This window comes from Thunnus thynnus, chromosome 5 (assembly GCF_963924715.1).
Source record: "Thunnus thynnus chromosome 5, fThuThy2.1, whole genome shotgun sequence".
NCBI classification, from domain to species: domain Eukaryota; kingdom Metazoa; phylum Chordata; class Actinopteri; order Scombriformes; family Scombridae; genus Thunnus; species Thunnus thynnus.
Genome location: NC_089521.1, coordinates 18,006,921 through 18,030,195, shown reverse-complemented (window position 1 = coordinate 18,030,195; position 23,275 = coordinate 18,006,921). Strand labels below are relative to the sequence as shown.

The 23,275-nt window shown below is 39.5% G+C and overlaps 1 protein-coding gene and 1 long non-coding RNA gene across 3 annotated transcripts in view; one reads left to right on the top strand and one right to left on the bottom strand.

Moving 5' to 3' along the window:
* Positions 1 to 1,113: 1,113 nt before the first annotated feature.
* Positions 1,114 to 15,079, bottom strand: rgma (repulsive guidance molecule BMP co-receptor a). 2 transcript variants are annotated; one of them, XM_067589708.1, is made up of 4 exons: positions 14,520 to 15,079; positions 9,857 to 9,972; positions 6,540 to 7,057; positions 1,114 to 4,208 (listed from the first exon to the last, which is right to left on the bottom strand). In XM_067589708.1, the coding sequence occupies exons 1-4, from the start codon at positions 14,531 to 14,533 to the stop codon at positions 3,504 to 3,506; spliced, it is 1,353 nt and encodes a 450-aa protein (XP_067445809.1). In that variant the 5' UTR covers positions 14,534 to 15,079; the 3' UTR covers positions 1,114 to 3,503. The 2 variants fall into 2 exon arrangements, with proteins under 2 accessions (XP_067445809.1, XP_067445810.1); XM_067589709.1 differs by lacking the exon at positions 14,520 to 15,079 and adding an exon at positions 10,091 to 10,652.
* Positions 9,973 to 23,275, top strand: part of LOC137183007 (uncharacterized) — a 60,980-nt gene continuing 47,677 nt past the window's right edge. Inside the window, exon 1 of the long non-coding RNA XR_010928409.1 lies at positions 9,973 to 10,093. This is a non-coding gene — a long non-coding RNA (uncharacterized lncRNA). The remainder of the gene's footprint in view (positions 10,094 to 23,275) is intronic.

Below are 23,275 nucleotides of genomic sequence, written 5' to 3'. Positions count from 1 at the left end.
TGACACTTTACTTAAAGTCCCCCTATTTATCTTTATAAGCAGTATATAAACAGTAATAAATGGTTTATAACACTATAATGTAGCTCTAAGCAGATATAAGGACATTTTAAGTGTTTATTAATGTACAGTATTTGTCATCAATTATAACTTCTTTTGTGAAGACTTGTTATATTATTACAACTGTGTTTTACTATATTGTCATTCATTATCAGTTTATATACCAGTATCCACTTATTGGTGCTCACAGGAGTTCCAGTTGTTGACAAATATACTAATAAACACCTACCTGCTTAAAACTATATTATAGTGTGTTATAAACCACTTATTGAGTTTTTAAAGCTAAATAGGGGAGTTAATGTAAATTGTTACCACAAAGATTTTAAATATATAAACTTGCCAATATTTTGTTTATGAAAACGCTCCATTTTTAGGTCGATCCCTGTAGTCTCTATTCTAACATCTAAACAATGACCAGAAATTGCATTTATAAAATTTATATAGCGTGAACAGATAGTTCAACTTTAAAACTCATTTAAGATTTTTAGGAATAATATCTCAAATAGCATGTTGGTTAATACTGTCATTATAATTGTAGGAGGAATATATTTCCTCTTGCATGTTACAATATTGCATCAAATATAAGAAATACAATCAAAGAAAGTTAATTTTAATCAAGGTGTGCATGAAGCTGTGATTCAACCATGACACAACACCTTTACAGGTCTGCTATTGGTCGATTCTGTGCTTGAGGGAGGGTATTATGGTTAGACATCATATATCATATTACTTATTTGACAACACTAAAGAGTCTCATCCTTAACTTTAATAAAAATTACCTTCAGCTACTCTATACAAAGCTTTTAAGTCCTACTTTTAATTTTAAAAAACTGACTGAAAAGTAAAAGGTGAGGGCCATTCTTAACACAATTTCTTAAGAAAATAAAGATATATAAACACTGGCCAAAGCATAGATATGAACATCTGCTCTCCTTCATCACTACATCTTTACAGCAGGGGGCAGTCACACACTGTTAACTGTATTAATTCAACACAAGTGGTGATTTTCAAAAAATGCTCTCAGGGAAGAAGCAAATGAGACAAGAGGGCACCTCATTAACAAGACATTTTCTTTTATTCAATAAATAATTTACATTATAAACAGCTGGCGTGTAACACCACATTTGCTTTTACATACAAACACAGTTTGATCTTTCTGGCATTTCCCGTTCAGCTATTTATTTTTTTATTCTTTTTTTTTTTTATCCATTACAAGTCTGACACAGAATTTCAAACAAAGTAAGAGCTAAATGAAAAAGAAAACATAAAGTGCTTGAAACTCAAAAACATGAACACCCCAAAACACGTTCCTACATTCCCTTTCTAGCTAAGGTGGGCTGCATTCAGGACGTTTCACTTAGATTACAACCAAGTAAGCAAAAAGTGATGAATATGTGTGTGTATTGTTTTAGAATATTCTGTTCTGTGGTGTTCATGTTTTTGGCAAAATCCCTTTTAAAAATAAAAAAGGTTCACATTCACCAAAACATCGGATGTACAAAAACTGGAGTGATAAATTCAAACACAACTGGTAATATACAAATTAAAAACTCAACAACTCACAAAACATATGTACAATCTCACATTACACATGTAGAACCATATACTGTAAAACTCACAATACAAATTACATCTATTAACACAAGATTCAACATTACAATCATTTGTTTGTTTTTTTTTTTGTTGTTGTCAAACTGCACCAATACATATTCCAAATAGCAGTAGTAAGGCCTGCCGAATACTTCAGTGTAAAGATAAATGACCATGAGACTGAGCCCGAGTAGTAACAGTATCTACTGGGATGACTTACACATTAGCAGATACTGTAGCTGGGAGCCAAAGTTCAAATGGAAAACCTCTCGTAGCAGGGAGTGTTATCACAAAACACAAGAAAAGCAAAGGTGAGACTGCGAAACAGAAACAAATGTTGCTTTTACAGTGTGTTACTGTCATTTTTCAAGAGCTGTTTGGCCTTAAATTCATACACGAACACAAATTATGTACAGTTAAGAATCCCCTAATGTGAATAGTTCTCTAAATAGACTGAAAGATGAAAATTCAGTTGTTAGGGAAATGTTGGCACAAGGGCTTGTTCTTTGGCAATGACTTAAGCCATGAAATCACGCCTACAGACATATGCTTATCATTTACTCACAAAGCCACAGTCTGGTCAGCACATTGGTAGTCTATAAAATGCTAAACTGACTAGAGGTGACGTCTTTACAGCTAGTATCAGTAACAGTATCTACACCACTGCTGAAATGGAGATTCAAATTCACAAAATGCTCAAAGAGATGCCTTTTTTTCTGCCCTTAAGTCATAGTTTGATTAGTTGATATACATTCTGTAAACGTTCTGAGTGCCTTAAACTAAATTTGTTCTTTTGCTTTCTTTTTAGCTACATTCACATTACAGACTTGAAATACAAACACTGTCTGATCAACATGTCAAGCTAAAACAATGGAGGGAACGGCTGTATGACACTGAGAATGGAAGTACAGATGAAGAGAGATATTTTTATCAGTTCCCTTTTGGGATTTACTACTTGGCTGATAGAGTCCATTTGAACAGACTGCAGAGCGCCTCATCTTTTCTATTTCTGAAATTCTGGGTGCAATATAAAGACATGGGAACTTTTTTTTTCCCCCCACTTGAGGTTGTTATCTCATTTCTGGGAACGCCTGCACCCAAAAACTCAAAATTAACCACAGACGCTGAATTCTGCACACATATTGTACTAATGCAAACACAAACACACACACACACACACACACACACACACACACACACACACACACACACACACACACACACACACATATAATCTAACAATATGACCCATTAATCTCCACAGCAGACAACTGGAGACGTTACTCTGACATCCTTTTGGCTGAGTGCTTCCTCCAAAAGGCTCAGGCTTTTCCAAAGCTGGAAACTAATCAAACATAGAGCTGCTTCTGGCCTAAGGTTAACAAAAGCCCTTGTCAGGTCCTCTCGCTTCGCCACATGAGCCACAGAGAGCCTCACTGGCTTGGCACCAATGAGGGGATCAGGGGAGGGAGGATCAGCAAACTCCTCTTTCTGCAAAAGATCATCTTGTCCGGCTTCCCATAGGCATGCAGCTCCAGTGAGAATGTGGGATTTAATCCCAGGTGGATATCCTGAGCTCTGGGGTAGCTGGACTCTCTCACCGCTGCTCTCTTCAAAGACCAGCCCTATGAACCAGCTAAACACATGTGATGATAGGTGAGAGCGCGGTGAACTCGCCTTGTCATTAGACTGAAGTCGAGACATGACAATACAACAAAAATGAGACTCAGGGCTGGCAAGCCACTGGTCACGTCAGACAGAACCAGAGCAGACGACTGAAGCTGATGTACGGCACGAGTACGCTACTCTGTAACACTCACTGACAGATACACCATGAGGATACTGTTGAAAAGTGACTATAGATGAATTGTGCAACACTCAATCCAAAATAAGACAGCGAGAAGGTTAAGCAAGAGGAGCGAAAGTAAATCTTTGCCCCTCTGTGCCGCACTACTCATAAACGCATCCTTTTCATAGATGTGGTATCTGTTGCTGTTTGAATGGAGCATCTTTACATCCTCGAAGGCGTAGTAGGCTGCCATGGTGAAGTTTATGTCCCCAGAGGAGAGAAGGTCAAACACGCAGGATTGAAAATACAAGTCCTCCACCGGTAGCCGCTCTTTGCACTTGGCCTTTGCAGACTGGTAAGTAAAGCCGTGTGCGACGGAGCTGCTCCTCGTCCTGCCTGTGCTCTGGGCCTCCGCTGCTCGAGCCCTGAAGTTCCTGAAGTCGATGCGTTGGTTGGCAGGACAGCCGTGAAGACATAGGTACAAATCCTGGTTATCACCTTCCTCCACAGAGTTTACAACTTCCTCCGGCATCCGCACAGCAAAGGTCAAGTAGCGGCCTACCTGCCGGATCACTATGGTTGTTCCAATGTACCTGGCCTGAATCTCCACGTGCTGCCCTGGAACCTTCTCCACCACCCGCAGAGTGTTAGCCCCGTGCCGCTCCCCTCCGTTCTTGGAGCCATCAGCAAATGCAGCTGGCAGCTCATCTGTTTCTGCATGGTACATCTTCTGGTCCACACATTCCTGGAAATTCTTAAAGATGATTGTCAGCTGCAGAAGGAGAGAAAATAATAAACCTTATTAGCATTAAGCATGAATGATCAGATCTTTTAGCCTTTACATTTCTCACAAATGCGAGTATGCAGCCATTAGTAGCTGTTTTTCTGGTCACATACAGAATCTTAGTAAACTGCTGTAAATGTAAACATCAGATTAAGAGGGAAGTGCTTATACTTCTGCATTAAGAACAAGTTTGTGCAATATGTGCCATCTACCCCACCACCCCACTTAAGTGTCACATTTCAGCACTGGCTCAACATGGGGGAGGCCAAGGTAAACGCCCTCAAAAAACACGAGTCTCGGCCATGTAAAATCAGGCCTCAGTTTGCAGACACAAAGACGATCCATTCATAGCGCTGAAAAACCTGCCTGTGAACCCCAGAACTATGCTCCAGGGAGTGGCGTCGGGCCAGGACTGAGCGATATACTCTGCAGCTAATTAAGTGAGACTGGTCAGGATTCTGCAAGCTTGGTTTCATCGGGACACCAATGAGCTATTGTCAGAGCAGCGATACCAGGACAGCCTAGGGACTCTGTTGTCTGCTCACTGGGGACAGAAGAGAGCCTACAGAATACTCTATTAGATCCACAATTCATCTGTTGCACCACTTCTGTCTCTACTCCCTTAACCCTCGGCTATGTTTCCCACCTACATTAACTTCATTTTTTTTTCCTGGTTCATTTCTTAAGCTTTTAATGAAAACAAACAAAGCAAAAATGCTCCTATTATCCCATCATCAGAATGAAGATGGAAATAACCAGACAGTTTTATTTGCTGTAGCAGGAGAGAGCAACACAGAGCTCTGCTAATGCAGATCTTTTACCAGAAGGGTCTTGTTTGCACAGGTGGCACTGGCTGCTGCTGCCTTGTTTTCCCTTTGTCCAGAATCAAGATCTTAAAAAAGCCTCTGATTTGCTTCCAAGAACAGCAATATAAAAATGGCATTACTTTAAAAGCTAAAAAACACACAAATGCTTAATAGAGTATCATTAAGAAACCCTGATTACAGACAATTAGACTTTCTACAAATGTGATTAAGCACAAAGTCCCCTTATACCTAACTGGGGTACACAATCATTACTGTTAAAACTTCTCTGGACCAACTCTAAGTGAATTTGCCAACTACAACTACTACTGCATCTTTGTCTTTGACCTCAAGTTCTACTGAAAGCCATTTCAGGGACAAGCTAACCAATGTACCATTAAACACAACAACAATAATGAGAAATGCACTGCTGATAAAACTTTCAAAGAAAATATCTTATAATGCAGAGAAAATATCTGCAGTTTTGTGGATAGACAACATTGACTGTACTCAGTACGCTCTACACTCTAAGTAGGTCAAACATCAGCCTGAGCTGTCCGCTGTGGAAAGTGAAAATGGAGCCTCGTGTTAACATTTGATGCAACACTGCTGTTATAATACTAACATATCATTTATAAGGCTTATCAAGATCTTAGCGATTGTTCAGGGCTGGGCTTCTTCATCTGTTATCATGGAGCACATCCAAACACTAACCAGAGTCCACAGTTTGAAAGACAACCAGACCTACAGCCGCTCTCACAGTCTGACCACATGAGAGAGGAGACTCACATATACAAAAATATGAACTGCATGATGTTTTGATACAGCACTGATGTTTATGGACCTGATACCAACAGAAAACATAAGTGACAACTGACATGTAACAAACTGTACAGCTAAGGCTGCAACTAAAGAGTATCTTCATCCATGATTGATCTTTTTTATCTTTTTTAAAATGATATAAAATGTGAGAAAATATTGAAAAATGCCAATGGCACTGTCTTAAGATTGCTTGTTTGATCCAACCAACAGTCCAAAACTCAAACATATTAAACATTAAACAATATAAAACAAGAGAAAAGCAGGAAATCTTCACATTTGAGAAGCTGCAACCAGCAAATATTTGCCGTTTTGGCTTGACAAATGATTCAATTAGAGGTAAAAGGATAAGTTGATGAATTAATCCACAACAGTGACTAATTTTGACAATAATGTGATCGTTAAAGTAATTTTTCAAGCAAAAATGCCAAACACTGACTAGTTCCAGCTTCTCAGTTGTGTTATTTGCTGCTTCTCTTTCAAATTCAACTGAATATCTTTGGGATGGGTTGAGTTTTGGACTTCTGGTTGGACAAATCGAGCAATTTGAAGACGTCACTTTGGGCTCTGGGAATATGTTTTGGGCGTTTACTTAGGGTTAACACTGAATTGAGAAAATAAGTACCAGATTAATCAGTAAAGAAAATAATCATCAGCAGCCCTACAAGCAAACAGGAAGAACAGAAAGTGTCCCCACCTTGCTTGTGGCAGTTGCCATGGAGCCCGGCACCACAGGAGTGTTGGTCACCTGGACAGACAGGTATCTGTTGTGGATGAGCGGCCAGGCTCCTTCCACTTTACACGTCTGGAAGTCATCACCGAAGGTTCGGAGGTGCGGGTCTCCGAAGAAGCCACAGTGGGTGTAGTTAGGCGGTGCTGTGTTGCGCGGAATACTGCGCTCATAGTGACACACTTCCGGGCCATCGGAGCGCTCCTGGCTGTCCGGCAGGAGCGGCGTGGGTTGAGGAGGAAGTTGCGTCCGGGTGTGTGATTGAGATGTCGGCCCCTCCTTGGAGCAGTTGTGTTGGCTCATTAGATCCTCTATGCCATGCTGGGCCGAGTGGTACGCCAAGTCACCCCTGCAGGTACGTGCGGTCCGGCGTACGCAGCTGTTGTACGCTCGCAGCGCTGTGCAAAACTCTTCCTCCTGTCCAGAGTTTGAGGTGGAAGCCCAAAATTCGGAGTTACACTTGAGGATCTTGCACTGCAGACTCACTGTCAGGGAGGAACAGGATACAGTTTGAACAAAAGAAGCAAACCAGAGGCCACCATGTCATTTAGAAACATGACACGTACAAGTACACAGATAGTGCTCTAAATACAATCTGACTTGTTACTGATGATAGTTTATTACCACACATTTACATAATATTGAAGTTAAAATGAGAATAATGAAGAACCTTGCAAACTAATCCTAATTTTTATTGTCTAATGCCCAAACAATCAATGTTGTTTCTCTTAAAGGCTGCAAATGTATCTTCAATTAAATATCTTACTTTGCTTATTATACATTAAATGATGCTCATGATCATAATAAAGCGGTGACTCTTATCTTTTTACAAAATATTTTGGTTTTGTCAAATATTTGGTTACAAAATGTAAAAAACCCTCCAAATGTTAGAATGAAAAAGGATCATTGAATGTTGCTGCTATGAACTGTATAAGCACCATTAAAAAAGAAACCAAAAACTGTTTATAGCATGAAACATTATCTTTTTGAGCAAAACAAATAACAATTAAACCTCATAAGGAAAAGCAGAAAGCAGGTCTGGCTTTCTCTCAGGTCAACCTGGATATAAGGTAACCTCTTTGTTTATTGTAGAGAAGTGCACTTCCCTTTCACACCCAGTGGTTTTTGGTTTATGTACAATAAAAATCCTAATCTACACCTTCAGTGATAATAAACGTTGCTTGACTGGAGATTGTTGTCGCCGCCTTTAATGCCACATCCGGCAAACTCTTTACACAAAAGTTATTCAAACATTTCTCAGGATGCCTTGTTGCAACACCATGTTTGACTAGTATTACCTTCGACTAATAAAGCATTTATTTGAATGGGCTGTGAGAAGTTTCACCCAGTGTGTCCCAAGGGAGGGGGAGGGAGGAAGGGGCATATCAACACTTTGAAGTCACACTTAAAACAATATCTCTCCTGAAAGCTTCACCGCAGCTCTCTCCAACCCCCACAAACACACCGCTTCTCCGTTTACCACCCATTTGATAGATGGCAATAAACTAATCTTGATCTCAGCTATCAGTGCATTATCACTTCGTTGCTTAACGGTAAGTGACTTACGAGGAAAACTGATAAGGGTTTGGCAAATGTGCAAGGCTGCAAAAAGTGACCCACTGTTGTCATCCTGTTGTCAAATTACAAGGATATTATGTCATTTAAACACAGAAATGTGGGTTTATACAATTATATTACAGTGCTACTATAGTGCATGCGACATTTTATGGGATACAGTTGTGTTTTCTTCCCTGAAGCATTTGAAAAATCTTGAAAACAGGTGCTTTGGTGTGCTTTAAAACATTTCAACAGCCTCATTCAAAACCATCATAATCCCTAAAACAAATGTGTTTCCTATAGTTTCAGTGGCAGCAATTTTAAGAAAAAACATCTCAAATTGCACTTCTCTGCTTTAGGATAAATAAATTTAAGGTAGAAGAAAAATAAAACAGCAACTTTCCAGGAGCTAGTGTGAAATACTGAAGCGTGTCCCATCCCCCAAACAAAACAAGCTTTGAGGGCTGCAGCAGCTCCAAAAAGACTTAGAAGTTTGGTCTGTCTTCTCAGATAAAACAACATACTTAACAGTAACTCGTAAATCTGCGCAAGCCTGTTCACTTTTAAAGCTGCTGTAATATTTTCCAAGCCCTCAATCTTTCCCAAAAGTCAGCACGGAAACACTTCGCCTTAAATCACTGTAATCTGGCATAGGGCTGAGCGATATGGACAAAATCTAATATTCAATCAATATTTTTGAACAAATACCTCATTATCGATATTGTGTCATTATTGAAGGGATGGTGCTTTCACAAAATATTTACACAATGAGATTTTTGATTAATAATCATTACCCATGTAGATTTAATGACTAAATGGGTAAAAACAAATAATAGAATAGTAAAATGACATCAGTTTACTGTAATGCAGCCTTTAAAACAAGGAGAAAACAACACTTATGCCATATCATGATATTGTGATATCCAAAATCTAAGACGATATCTAGTCTCATATCACGATATTGATATAATATTGATATATCGCCCAGCCTTAATCAGGTGTTACACTGTATTTGGTGACCCATCAGATTCTGTTACCTGCAGTGTTGGAAGAAGTACTCACATCCTTTACTTAAAAGTATCAATACCACAATGTAAAATGCTTGATTACAAGTACAAATCCTGCATTTAAAATCCTATTTTAAGTACTCTGGCACGGCCCAATTTTCTGCAAAATTAGTACTTTAAGTAAATTCAGTTGGTAATATTTCTATAATTTTACTTAAGTAGGATTTTAAATGCATGATTTTTACTTGTAATTAAGTATTTTTACATTGTGGTATTGATACTTTTACTTAAATAAAAGGATGTGAGTACTTCTTCCAACATTGCAGGACACACCATCTGATGGGTCACCAAATCCAGTGCAACACCGGCTCAATCTGATCATTTGGTGGCATTTCTGATTGCTAAAATGCGAATTATACATATTTTTTTGCTATGTTTTAACGCAATTTGCGCACTTCAGCAAAAACTGCATCGTTTTTAGGAGTGTTAAGTAGCCTACATCTAGTTCTATTCTAATATCAATAAAATAATTAACAGTCACTATAAATTAGCCAAAATAGTGCAACTTTGCTGCCCAACATGAAAAAGTCGTTGACGCTTCTGTGAAGACTTTTACATTTATAAAATCAACCTGTAGTTAATGAACACCGTAACGGGGGAAAACATGCTCGTTTACCACAGTTTTAACTCTGATTTTAAGGGTATAAAGCTGCTTCTTACCGGAGGGGAAGAGTGACAGAAACACAGCAAGGACTCTGCACACTTCAAGCGCCGAGGGTCTTCCTCTTTTCCCCATAACCATCCATCCAGCTCGGGGTCGCACTTCACTCCTCTCCCTGGTCAAACCGGATTAAGGAAGAATGAGAAGAGTTACAACCGCTGATTCCTCGTTGAGAAAACACAGAAAGAGTCCATAAAAGAGGTCTGAAGTGGGTCCCGTCCTCTCATCACTACCTGGTAAGAAGTTTCTCTGTTGTTTTGTGTTTTTTGTTGTTTTTTTGTTGTTGTTGTTGCTTTGAGCGTTAACTCAGCGGCTGCGGCGGAGCTAGCTAGCTGACACTCAGTGCGGGGCAAAACGAGCTGAAAGCAGCCAGGCGATATATCTTCCTTTTAGGGAGTGTCGAGAAGGTGCAGCCTCTGTGGGCCAGCGGACACACTCAACCAATCACTGCTGCCTGTTGTGCCCTAAAAAACCCCCCTCCACCAGCTTCAAATTACATCTCAATGTGCAGACTTCTGCTCTTCGACGACCCACAAAGTGGCCATAATATGAGAAAGGTTTGATTTGCTGCTCAGATCACAACAGTCAGCTCAGTGTGGAGGAAAACTGGCCTCCCTCCACTGAGCAAGTGTGAGGAGATAAATGCTGAAGAAAGACTAAAAATCACTAGCAATCACAAAGAGCTGACCATTATCTGCTTCTCCTCTTCATTGCACAACATAACACTACTCTTCATCATGTTGAAAGCTTCTATATAATATTTGTATTCATCTAAAATAACCTCTTCGACAAGCTCATGATGTGCAGTCTATCTATCTATCTATCTATCTATCTATCTATCTGTCTAAACATATCAAACTTTCTAGGCTGATTTTTTGGAGAATGTGGACAAAATGATACACAAGACATCTACAATATTTCCATTTAAATGGTGCAGCTGTGAAAAACATGGGGGTCATGTGGCTATGACTTGCCTGTTTCACTCATTTTGAGAGTTGGAACAAACTAACATATGATTAGGGCTGTAAACTAGCAATTATTTTCATTATCGACTGATCTGTAGTTTATTTTATTGATTCATTGTCTTGTCTGTCAAATGTCAGAAGATAGTTTTTTTTTTTTTTAAAAAGTCCATCCCTCCTTCCTCAAAGTGACATATGCAAACTGTTTTATCCAACCAACAGTCCAAAACCACAAAATATTCAGTTTACAATCATACATGACTAAGAAAAGCATCCATTCATCATGTTGGACGTGCTGGAACCAGCTGACATTTGGCTTTTTTCCCTTATAAATGACAATTAGGCCTAATTGATTATCAAAATAGTTGTAGATTCATTTTCAGTTCATTTCACTTCTTTGTACAACACTGTAAAACAGGGTAAAACAATCCATAACTTAAGAGATACAAAACCAGTCAAAAGTTTGGACACACTTTCTAATTCAAGTGAGTGGGAACGGGGGAACTGGATTAAAAGGGGTTAATAGGGAGGTTAAACTCCAAAACATAACCTATAAAATCAAACTGAATGTCAAAAGGTGGAAGTAACTCACTACATTCGCTCTTGCAGTCTTCTTCAGTGCAAACTTAAAGGTATTTTACTTGTCACCCACATTTCATTCAGAGACTGGGACACTGTCCCTGTCAAAACAGCCATAATTTTGCGGTCACAAGTCCAAATTCCCAGAGCGAAACTCCACCCCACTAAGACATGTTCGACTATACACCCAAAACACTCACATTATTCAGTCTAATTTACATGTTCAGTTGTATCTTCAGTGAATGTTATCTCCCTACATGCTTCAAATAATTCTCCATACCACCAGAATACAATTTTGATGGAGAAACACTATAAATTTCTTTATTTTATTTGAATGTGACTGATTTCTGAGTTCTACTGCCACATTTAAAGATATTCACTCTAAAGACTATAAGAATCAGCATTTAAAAACCCCAATAGGTTTCCCTGTAATTGTAGAAAGCAAACTCATCCTTAAGTTGTTAAAATCCCCACTTGTGTCTTTGTAAATATGGAAATATGGTACGTTTCTCTCTGCTCGGTGGCTGCATTTGTAGTTAGATATAACGTTTAAAGATTTAGCCTAAAAAGGAAACAGTGAGCTCATAAAATATGATGTCTTGCTCTAGTTTCAACCACCCGGTACTGCGTGAAGTACATGTTCACAGGTCAATAATACCTGTTTACTAAAGGAGGACTTGTAATAGAATATTTTTTTACATTTTAGTTTAAAAGATTTTAATATATTTCCACCAATACTCAGGCAGAATACCACCACGCTGATATTTCAGTTGTACAAATGACACATTACTCTTGTCTTTCACTGTCATTTTAACTCAAACTCTACCACACAGATGGCAGCATGTTCAGGTTGTGGCTGGTTGTATTTTTCCATAGAGCGGTGAATGTCTTTGTGATTGCTGTCCCTCTCATGGGTGATGGATACGCTCGTGTACAATGAGGTCTGAGCCTACACATGTTTTCAACAAGGGTGGCCCTGAACAGCCTGATTTCCACCTCTAATACACCAGGGTATTCACATCTGAAATGAATGACTGCAGCTGAAAGGTATAAGCATGAATTGTGGAACACAACACAATTGTCAAGCTTTTTTTTTTGGCTTTTGGCATCAACACTGTGGATGTGACAGCAAAGTAAGGAATGACACTGTCCTAATAATACTCCAGGTGCTTTGATGCAGACATCTTTAAAACTGATTCACATGTTAATGGGCTGTTGGTTTCTGTATGTCTGAAAAATAGATGGCGCAGATAGTCTGACATCTTCACCTGTTGCAGTGATGCAGACTCAGGTACAATATGTTTGTGTATTAACATACACGTCTTTTTACACAGACAATTAGTCGACTAATTGGTTGTTAAACATTTGGTCGACTAACAAAACGATTAGTCAGTTTGTCATTTTATGGTCTTTTAATGGGAATAAGCTGACAGTAATTACCTGGAAATGATAGTCACATCTCTGTTATTACAATAATAGTCCCATATTAGCTTTAGTCTCAATTAAGCGCTACATGTTTCGAGATGGATGACTGCAATCATCTGCAAAATGACAATAATATTTGAGAAACTGCTGTATTTGACAGATTTTTTATATAAATCAATGACCAACGACTACTTTGAAGTCCACAATACATTTCTATTGGCAGCTCTTTATTCCTTCTTCTGAATCAGAAATATCTACTATATGATTTAGTCGATTAAAAATTATTCGATTTAGTCGATTAAATTATTTTTATAATTAATTTAATCTGTTATCGAGCAAAAATGTCAATTTACTGGTTCCAGCCTCTGAAATGTGAGTTTTCACTGTATTCCTCTGTTTAATATCATTGTAAGATGAACATCTTTGGGCTTTGGGCTGCTGTTCGGACAAAACAAGCAATTAGCAGACGTCACCTTTAGCTCTGGCTTGTGATAGCCATTATCTACTATTTTATAAGTGTTTTATAAGTGATTAATTGATAGTGAAAATAATCTTTAGCTGCAGTCTGAATTATAATCACAAATGTGATCACAAAATCCTCCAATCCAAATTAGGTTACAACCATTAACCTGTTATAATGAGCATTGGCTGTTTGTCATTTTTATATAATAATATGAGTGACTGACTGATCAACAGAGTGTCTGATTGTTCAATTTGGTCTTAATTGATTAGTTTTATATATAAGATCATTCACATTCACTGGATCACAGTGTACTGAAATGACAAACCATCTAAAATTGAGGGAATATTCACAATTTTACATCAGGCAGACCTTGTGCTTCACATGCTGTAACAGGTAAAGGTGACATGATATGACAATAAAACATGTCCATAAATCCAGCAGGTATAATCACATTTATGGTGGGCTGCTCTAAAATATCTGATATCACCTGTCAAACCTCCTCTTACATGATTTACAACAGGCACCATTTTGACATATTGATACACCAACTATGGTATAATATGAGTAATATATTAGTGAACACTCTTTTGCGGTGTAAAGTGTGTGCACCAGCCTACACCCCCCACCCCCCTACCCCCCCTTTTGCATCTGTATTGACAGTCACAGCGGACTCATCTTCTTTTTTCCCAACAGATGGCGCTTGTTATTGAGTTCTGATATGAACCCCTCAAATCATGACACTAACGCACATGGCATTATGAGGACAACCAAACCTGTCATTAAATTTGAGCTTTATGGACAGCTCTGTTATTGATCTAATTGCAGCTGTCATGCAATTGGGATGTTTTAAAAAGGTGAAAAAATCTGCAGCCAGCAGGCGCATATGTCCTGTTTCTCTGCTCTGAATATCACCATAAATTCCCTGCCAGATAAAAGTAGCTTCCACAGCATTTCTGTTAGGGAACAGATGTAATGAATGTTGACAATATGATGAATAAAACAGTGCTTCTCTCTATATCCTCCAGGAGTGAGCCAATTGAATACAGTTTCCATCAAATTCAGTTTTCTTGCGTGACAGGCAGCAAATGGATCAAGTTCTTAGTTCAATATTGCAGAAATCCAGCTCTCCTGACTGCACAGATGGGTGTAAAAAAAGACATATTTTAGGATATAGAGACATAGTTGAAAACTCAGATAACGCTGGCTAAAATTCAGAATAAGTCTCAGACAAACCTTGGCGACTGCATGGGCTCTCCGCGACTCTGGAGTCCTGCAGGGAACCCGGAGGACAGCGAACAGGAGCGAGAGGAAACAGACTCCTTAAAAAAAAATCTACCCCCTTAAAAAAAAAAAAATACACGTCTTGTGTGTCACAGTAATCCGAAATTAAACGCACTCAGTAGCTTTCTGAGTGTAAAATCCGCCAATCTGCACATGATGTCCACCGACCAGCTTCCTCCCGAGTCTCCTCTGCGGTGAAATGAAAAGTGCTTTTTTTCTCCTCTTAGTTGGGATTCATCTGAGCAGCCACTTCTTCTCTAGCCGGCGGACTCAGAACACTTCAGCCATTGCTTTACTCACTGGACTATCAGTCGATCGGAAAGGAGACATTATGATAGATTAAGTCCAGTAATTGCCCTCATCCGCGCGTCGAATCCAAATTGTTAGTTATGGTTCGACGTCGGAGAGAGAGAGAGAGAGAGAGAGAGAGAAAAAAGCCTGAGGGCAAAACTGCTGCTGCTGTTGCTGCTGCTGCTGCTGCGTACGGCCAGATCCGCTGTCTGGATGTTGTGAAATGGCTAGTTAGAAAGTGTGAGAGAGACAATGATCGACTCTGCATGACGCCTCTGGGAGCCCCACATCTCCGCAGTGAACCCCTCTTTCCAGCTAGTTTTTTTTTTTTCCTCAGATGTTTTGAGAGAAGGAATGTCCTCAGATTAGGTGGGAAAACAAGCCAATATTGAGTTTTACAGTGGGTTTTTTTTTATATAAAAGCAAGAGAAACTAAATCTATATTTTGTCAGCATTGACCAACTTCAATGAAACGTCATTTTCTTGAAAGGTGGTGAGGTTATTTTGGTTTATTGCAAGGTTTAAACTGCAGTTGGATGCAAGTTTCTGCACCTTTGACAACAGAAGACAAGATTTCACAACTGCTACTCCCTATGCACTTATTAATTTGTGACACTGATTGCCAACAAACAGCCCCATTGTTGGATCTATACCCTCGCCAGATAACCTTTAGCAGCCCCTCGTCTCTGGAAATCACAGGTTGGAAAAAGACAAATCCATAATAATCAGGATTTAATGGAGGATCAGATGGACAAACACTTTGCAGCCGGGGGAGGGGTGGTGGTGGTGGTAGGGGGGGGGGGGGTTGCTGTGGTACACTCAAAAGCAGAGAGGGCTGCATGGAGGCTGCACCTGTGTTTTAGGATCAGGCTGCATGCAGGAAAATACCACCACAACCCCCCCTCCTACAACCACCCCCTCACCCCTCCTTCCTCTCCAAGCCTCCACTCCTTACAACACAACCGCCTCTCTCTGCTCCAGTTTCTCTCTGATGAGAAGAAATCCATCACATCAGGGAGTGCACAGTGTCTGACAGAAGCAGCAAAATGACCAGTTTAGTATTCTTACTATCTGCCAAGCTGCAAATCGACACACACGATCCAGCAGAACCACAGTCAGAGATGAAAACCTTTCTGTGATTTCACCTTCTGGCACAGACTGGACTGAGCCATCACATTACATCATCCTATTTGTGTATCCAGCAAGAAACTGACCCCTGTAATCCACTCGTTTACTATCACAGCCCGGACCTGCCCGCTCCAGATGGCCACTGAGAGGCAGCGTATTTTACATTAATGTAACACAAGAACATGAAAGAGTGACACCCCAGTGTGAAAAGAATGGTTTTTTTAGTGGTGCCGGATGCCGGCCCCATCTCAAACACAGCTGGTGTACACGCTGCCTTGCTGAGGTATTATGGCAAGTTAACATACAGATCTGCTTTACATATCACCGGATTAATAAATCGCTTTGATTTTTTTTCCATGCTACAGTTCAGTTTCTGCTTCTTTTTACAGAACAAATCAGTGACCGTCAGCTGTGTAACCATTAAAGGCCCAAATGAAAGAAGCATTCAGTAATTCCTACCCTTGGGGTTCTCTGTGATTGCCTTTAGCGGCCTGTGATTTGGTCCATAATAAAAATCTGTTAAAGTCAGACTGCCTCAGCAAATTAAAGTAGAGGTCGAAAGAGGAAGCTGAAGAAAGAGAGCAGAGACAGAGAGCAGGATGTTCCTGCACCAATGTGAAAAAGATTACAAGCTGCTTGATCCTGGCAGGAACATTTATTTTCAAACCTTGTGTTAGAGAAAGAATACATATCCAGACTGACTTTACTCTGACTTTTCCTGAAATTGCTGCTAGTTTTCTGTAACATGATTAATTGCAAAATCGCAAGTTTACAGCACTTAACAGAGTCATTGAAATCTTGCTTCCCTATCCAGTGAGTTGGATTTCGTCAGATCATCAACTTCCCCTTTGTTGGGTCAAAAGTTCACTGTTCAATCATCATTTCTGACGTTGATCATAAATTTATCATAAACTTGGCTTATGGACACAGTTTGTTTTTATTCTCAGACAAAGCTTCGCATATTGATCGATATCATTTCAGGTTTGATCATCTGTATGTTTCTGTATGTTTCAGGCAAATTCTGAACTCTAGAAATACACATCAATGAGAATTGGCAGTTGAATAAATTCTCAACGACTGACCACATGTTGGGAGTGGATGACATTACGAAAGACATGCGGGAAACTATCCAGCAGTTGCAGGATCTCTGAGTCAGACATGGATTAGTAAACATCATATGCTCTTACTGACCTTCCAGTTGCCATTTGGACTCCTGCAGCATAACAATTAGCCCGTCACAGTCTGTTGTTTAAGAGCTGTCATACTACAGTGTGTACAGATACCTCAGAGAGACTGGAAAGGGCTGTTTGAGATAAACACACATCCTCATGTCAGGTGACCTTGTTCTGAAAGAGATATGTTAACTTATTTCACTCCATTTTGAAAATATGATTAACCCTTTTTCACATGGATTCATACATTTTTCTTCACAAATACAACCTGAAAAAACAACAGAACTTATTTAGCTTGAAAGGGATATTTACAACGTTTAAGAAATCTGTTGAGTTGCAAATATCTCGATTCTTTTTAATGATACCGCTTCCTAGTAATGCTGCCAAGTTAATGGCCTTCCTGTAACATGCCGTAGCTTATGCGCTGTATGTAGTACTGTACTTATGTATAATTTATAGAAACGGTTCTGCTCTGTTGACTTGAAAAGTATTGGTAACAAGTGTAACAAAAACTAATCTATCTGCTCCTTTACATGAGGGTTGACCTCTGATTGTGTTCTCCACACACCAAAAGACGTGACCACAGTATGAAATAATATCCATTCATGTAGGAGTCGTGCACATATCATATATGCATATCTCTTCTTTGTGTTGCTGAAATCATATGTTGAACTGAAACACATCTTGTAGACGCCGAGTGCATTAAAGATGACTGAGCAGCAATATTCAGTGTTACAAATGAACCTTTGTTACTGCTTACTTCTTCAAAAGGCAATTACATGTGAAAAATGTTACACTGTTAACCAGTGCGAGTGCCTTGGTATTCAGTTAAAGTACAAATAGACTAGATGTATGTTTCATGTACATGATTGACATTTAAAAGGAGCATCCAGCAGCACCGTCTTTAGTAATAAGGTGTGAGCGTGAATTCAAAAAATTCTATTAAGAGGTGATGTGTGGGGCTCAGACACTGTGTGGAATTACTGCCACAGTCAGTAACAATATGAATGCAGGAAGCTTGCAAATTGGCCCGATCGTGCACACAGAGGGAATGGGCCTGAATGTGTAAACCCTCATTACAGAATCTCCTTTCTCATTTAAGCAGAGAAGGTGAGCTTTTTTTCCCCTCACTCTTGAAAAGCCAGACTGCAATCCAGTGAGAATTATGCACACTGTTTAATTCCAGACATGGACCGAACTAGACAGAGTGTGTACAGACTGCAAGACAGAACTGATCTCAGTGAAAGACACGACACATCAAGCCAAATTTTAGGGAGGATCATTAGTGAATGAATAACTGTTTTAGACCATGAATGATCATCACAATTTTGCACCTGACAGGGTTTTTAAAAAACATGCTGGTGAGCAGCCATGACTGCATTAGCATGCAAGATGCCATAAATGCATGCAAGAAAATGGAGGCTTATCTCAATAAAACAGCTGCCTTTTTTAATTTCCTGCTTCTGAAATTCTGCGCAAAAAAAGTGAATGACTATCTAAATAGTCAGTTTATGAATATGAAATTAAATAAGGTTTTATTCCACGCTGTGTGACAATCCTTTCTGTCAATTTAATTTAAAGTAATTCACCACTAATCAGTTCCAGAAATAATAAACAATTTTGGCATTATGCCTATATTTTTTCCTTCATTGCCATAAAAACAATTATTAGAATTTTTTATTTTGCATTTTACACAAACAATGGAAATAGATGTGACAATGCTAACTCTCAGTTAGTAAAAATTCAAATTATAAAATTGTGTGGATTACATTTATTCATCAGAATAATGTTTAAGCTAACAAAAATCTGTATCTTCTTCTTTATTGGGAAAAGATGCGATCCTTCACTTTCACAGCTGTCATGGCAGCACTGTTCAGTGTGCTTGAAATATTGTATTTCTGTGCTGCAGATCGACAACACAAAGCAACTTTCTGTGTTTGAATGGTTTCCTATCAGAGCCAGTATTTTCTCTCCATCTAAACTCTGGTTATCATCCTTGACCAGTGTAAAGGCAGAGTGATAACACAGACAAAAACACAGAGAAAATGTATACAACATCACAACAAACTGATTCTCAGTCCAGCTATTGTGAGTAAATGCTACCAGTGTCTGAATGCTGGAAAATAAGCAGCCAGTCTGAATTCTTTTCCAAGCTCTTTTATGTCTTGGCTTCTTCTGCTTGGTTGTTGAACTTTACTAGTGTCCTGTAGAGTTGTCCTGTATGCACAGCTGCAGGGGCTTCGTCCTGCCCTTCCTTTTGTCCCATCTTGTCACAATAGCTGCAGTGAAAAGCTCAAGTTTTTGCAGGTGCGAGCAAATTATCGGCAGCCCCAAAATCACTTTGCAGCTCTCATGTTTTGGCAATAGTGAGAGATAGAAATTAGGATGATTCCTTGCGATGCACAGGAAAATCAGATGCATCTGCATTATTATATGTAATAAAAAAAAGAGAGAGAGAGAGAGAGCTAGAAGCAGCTGCATTTTGCTTGTTAAAAATACAGCAGGACTGAAATCTAATAAGACACCATCTAAAATTATTTTCTAACCAGTCCACCGACCAGTAAATCTTCAGCATTATGGCTCACAAGTTTTTCAAGGATCACCTTTAGCCGCAGCTGCTTCTAGCCTTCTGTCTTTACTACTTTGACCACACACATTGACTTTAAAGTTCCCCAGCCAAGCTAGCCGCTTCTACGAATCCCTCAAGTTGCTCCATTTCACATTTTCCTACACTTAATTCCTTTCAAATTATTATTTGTTGCAAATATGGCCATTTGTGGATATAAAACTTTAGAGCCATTCATGCCAATATCTGTGCAGTAAAGTAGATTTAATTTGTAATATGAATTGGCAGTCTTTTCTCAGTTTGAGCCATTATCATGGGTCAGGTGCTCGATAAAATTTTAGGACAATCCTTCCAAGAACACAATTGTATCCTTTGCCAGTGAAGGGAAGATGAATTTGCAATTCTAGGGCCTAGACAAGGATAATTTCCATGCTGAAATATTTATAGTCTCTGTAAAACTGTTGAAGGGTGGAATTCAGTGGTGGCTGAAAGAATAGATTAATTTGAAAGATGGATGCTATCTCTTCAACGGGCCAAAGAAGACCAATTCCCATTTGATGCTCCCAAACATTTGGAAATGCTTCTTGTATTGTTGTTGTAGACAGCTGGGCCATGGCGCTGTACGTGATCCATGTTCATACCATATGCAGCCTTGTAGTCTACTTCATCTTTGTAAAGTGTGCTGTGGTTCATTAATGAGCTGCGGAAATGTCAACGCTTTGGGTTCAGATTAATTGAAGAGCCCATGGACGTCTAATTACAGGAAAAAGACTTACAGATATCCCCCAGCCCTCTGAGACAGTAGACCTTTCCCTCAGGCTAAATGATGCTGTTATTGATCATTATATGTAAAATGATACTGTAATTTCTCTGTCGAGGCTATAGAAGCAGGTTAATTGGATCAGACCTTAAAAAAAAAAAAGAAAGAAAACATTGGTGCTGAACAAGCTATAAAGACGCCTTAGCTCGAGGATTGTGCTTAATATGCAATGAGGTTAATTAACAGTGAGTTGAACGGGTGTGGAGCTCCAACAGTCTGGCCCTGTCCTTGCAGCTTGAGAGGCGATGTCATCTGGTGTTTGGTCAGGTGTTTGTTGAGCAGTGGAATGATGATGGAGGCTGTTGATGTTTTACTGACACCTCGCACAGCGTGGCTCTCCTGAAAAGTTGTGAAACAGGAGGAGACTCGAACCCCCCCTCTGAAAAAAATCCCAATGCCAGAGCCAAAATAACATCAGTGAGTCATAGTTGCCTTCAGGCCACGTTGACTTTATCTCCTCTGTCTCAACATGCAGGCAGGTCCGCTCACCAGTAACTTTAATTAAAGCTAGAGTGGGAGTCACCGCATATTTAACCTCATCGTAATTTGTCTGTATGACTGTACAGTTTAAAAATTTGATAAGAAATGCTGTCTCCTTTTCAAATCAAACTTCAGTTGTGGTCCACGGTCAGTTCGCCCGAATCGTATGAGGAGTTATGTGCTAATATTTCAGTTTTTGCGACCGTTTTCAGATGACTGTGTAATAAAGCTGAATTTATTAGCAGTTGATTTATGACCTCTACTCTTCAAGGTGCAGTTACTGTAAGTTGCACTTTGTAAGGGAAAAGATTGAAAGTGAATGGTGAAAAGAAAAAGGTTTTCATGACTAATGACTAGGAAAAGTCTGATTCAGCCTTTATGCCTCTACTTGCCCATGTATTGTCTACATTTCCTCTCATTTGTGCCAATCAAAGCAAACCGAGGAAGAAAAAGACCTTCGGCTGTTGAAAATGCAATGATATGACAAATGACATATTGGATAAAATAGGTTCCCTTTTATGTATAGCTATCACATGTCCCGACAGACACTTGGTAAAACTGTCAGGACATGTAAATCAACTAAACCTTTGGCTGCAAAAAGAAAGAAAGCAGAAGAATATCAGTGAAAAGTACTTCAATAATCAATGCAGTCAGTTGTTCATAGTGGTGTAATATAGTACATCCATCAACAGGTATGTATTGAAAATAAGCGCCTATGCTAGGCTTAAACAGCATGCACTGTTCCTTACCTGTGCAACCAGTGAAATACTGCTCTGCCAAATTAGCTTTGAGGGTAGAAAAGAGTCCAAGAAGGCATGTAGGTACAGTAACTGAGAATATCCATGACAGGAAACTGCGATATCACAAGCTTTGCACCGTTGGTTAAAGGCACACTACTTGAATAACGCAGCACAACCACATTAAATGGTGCTTAGGAAAAAACATTTCCTATTAAATGGTTGTTTTTTACATATCACAGTCCCGATCAAGGAAATAAAATTTCCCCTGAAGCCACAGTCGGCAGGTCTTTGTGATCAGAGAGCCCAAAGCTTTGCTACTGCCTCTTCTCAGTCGGCTGGAAGCACCCAGGCACACACTTAGCACACCGCTATTATGTCAAGCAGTCTGATAGTAGCTGGAGCTGCCACTTAAGCTTTACTGAAGGTGTGAGGAGCCATTAGCAGGGCTGCACATTCAAAGGCAAGCAAGTTGTTTTTTGTGCACAAGATGAATAGGAATGTGGGAACAAGCTTCCCTTTTAATTTCTGAATGTAATCAAATATCACAGCCCTCTGATATCATTACATTAATACTCTCTGCCTAGAGCAGGAGACAGCGTCTTTGTGCTTTCAAGGGTAGTGAAGGTTTCCATTTGGCACAAACTGGATGAACTAGCAGCATCGAGGTGAGACCTAAAGTTCTGAATGTGGTGACAGAGATTAGACTACATTCCTGCGAAGGAGGAAAATGCATGGCCTTCCCTTTCCTCAGAATATCAAACCACACCTGGATGAGCTCAAGGTCCAGTCCAAGCATAACTGGTTTCCAAAGCCTTAGGGCCCTTTTCACTCTGTCAATAACACTGTGGCGAAAAATGCTGGCTTCCTCTTTTGTTTTAATGAGACTAGTACATTAGCACAATGCCTTAAGCAAAAAATACTGGATGGTGCGACTAAAAAGTTGGTTCTGGCTCAACTTTTTTGTGACTAGAAAAGTGTCATTGTGCAATACACTGCACTAACCAATCAAAGCTAAAATACCAGGTAGAATACCTTGTAGTTACTTGTAGTGTTTAGATGGAAGAGAAAATGATTTCTGCTTGTTTAGCTTCACTAAGTTCTTCAATTTGGCCTCAGAAGTGTATGAACCGCTGTGCAGCGTCTTGGCATTTGATGAACCTTTAATCTTGACTTGTTCAGATTCACATTTCATCTTCTACTTCTACCCTGCAGCAACACACGCCAACACCAATGCAGCACCTTGCTATGTTTTGCTGTAGCACTGCTGTCAGTCTGAAAGTCAGCACTAAACCTCAGTCGTCTGCATTGCTTTCGATTGCATTGCAACTGACGAACAGGAAACTGCAGTTTTCTGCCTCATCTGCACTGGAGAAACGGGGAACAAGTCTTTTCATAAAGTAAAATGACTCCTTTGTCTCAGGATAGAGGATGCATAGTGTTTTGGGTGACTTTTCCAGATGGCTGACACATGTTCATTTGCTTTCCAGCTGCTATCAGTCTCTTTTTCACAG

Excerpts from the sequence above, each read along its gene's own strand:
- rgma (XM_067589708.1), bottom strand. Across the intron at positions 7,058-9,856 it reads TCTGTCACTCTTCCCCTCCG|TGAGTCTGCAGTGCAAGATC; the intron begins GTAAGAAGCAGC and ends CCTCCCTGACAG. Across the intron at positions 4,209-6,539 it reads TGGCAACTGCCACAAGCAAG|CTGACAATCATCTTTAAGAA; the intron begins GTGGGGACACTT and ends CTCCTTCTGCAG.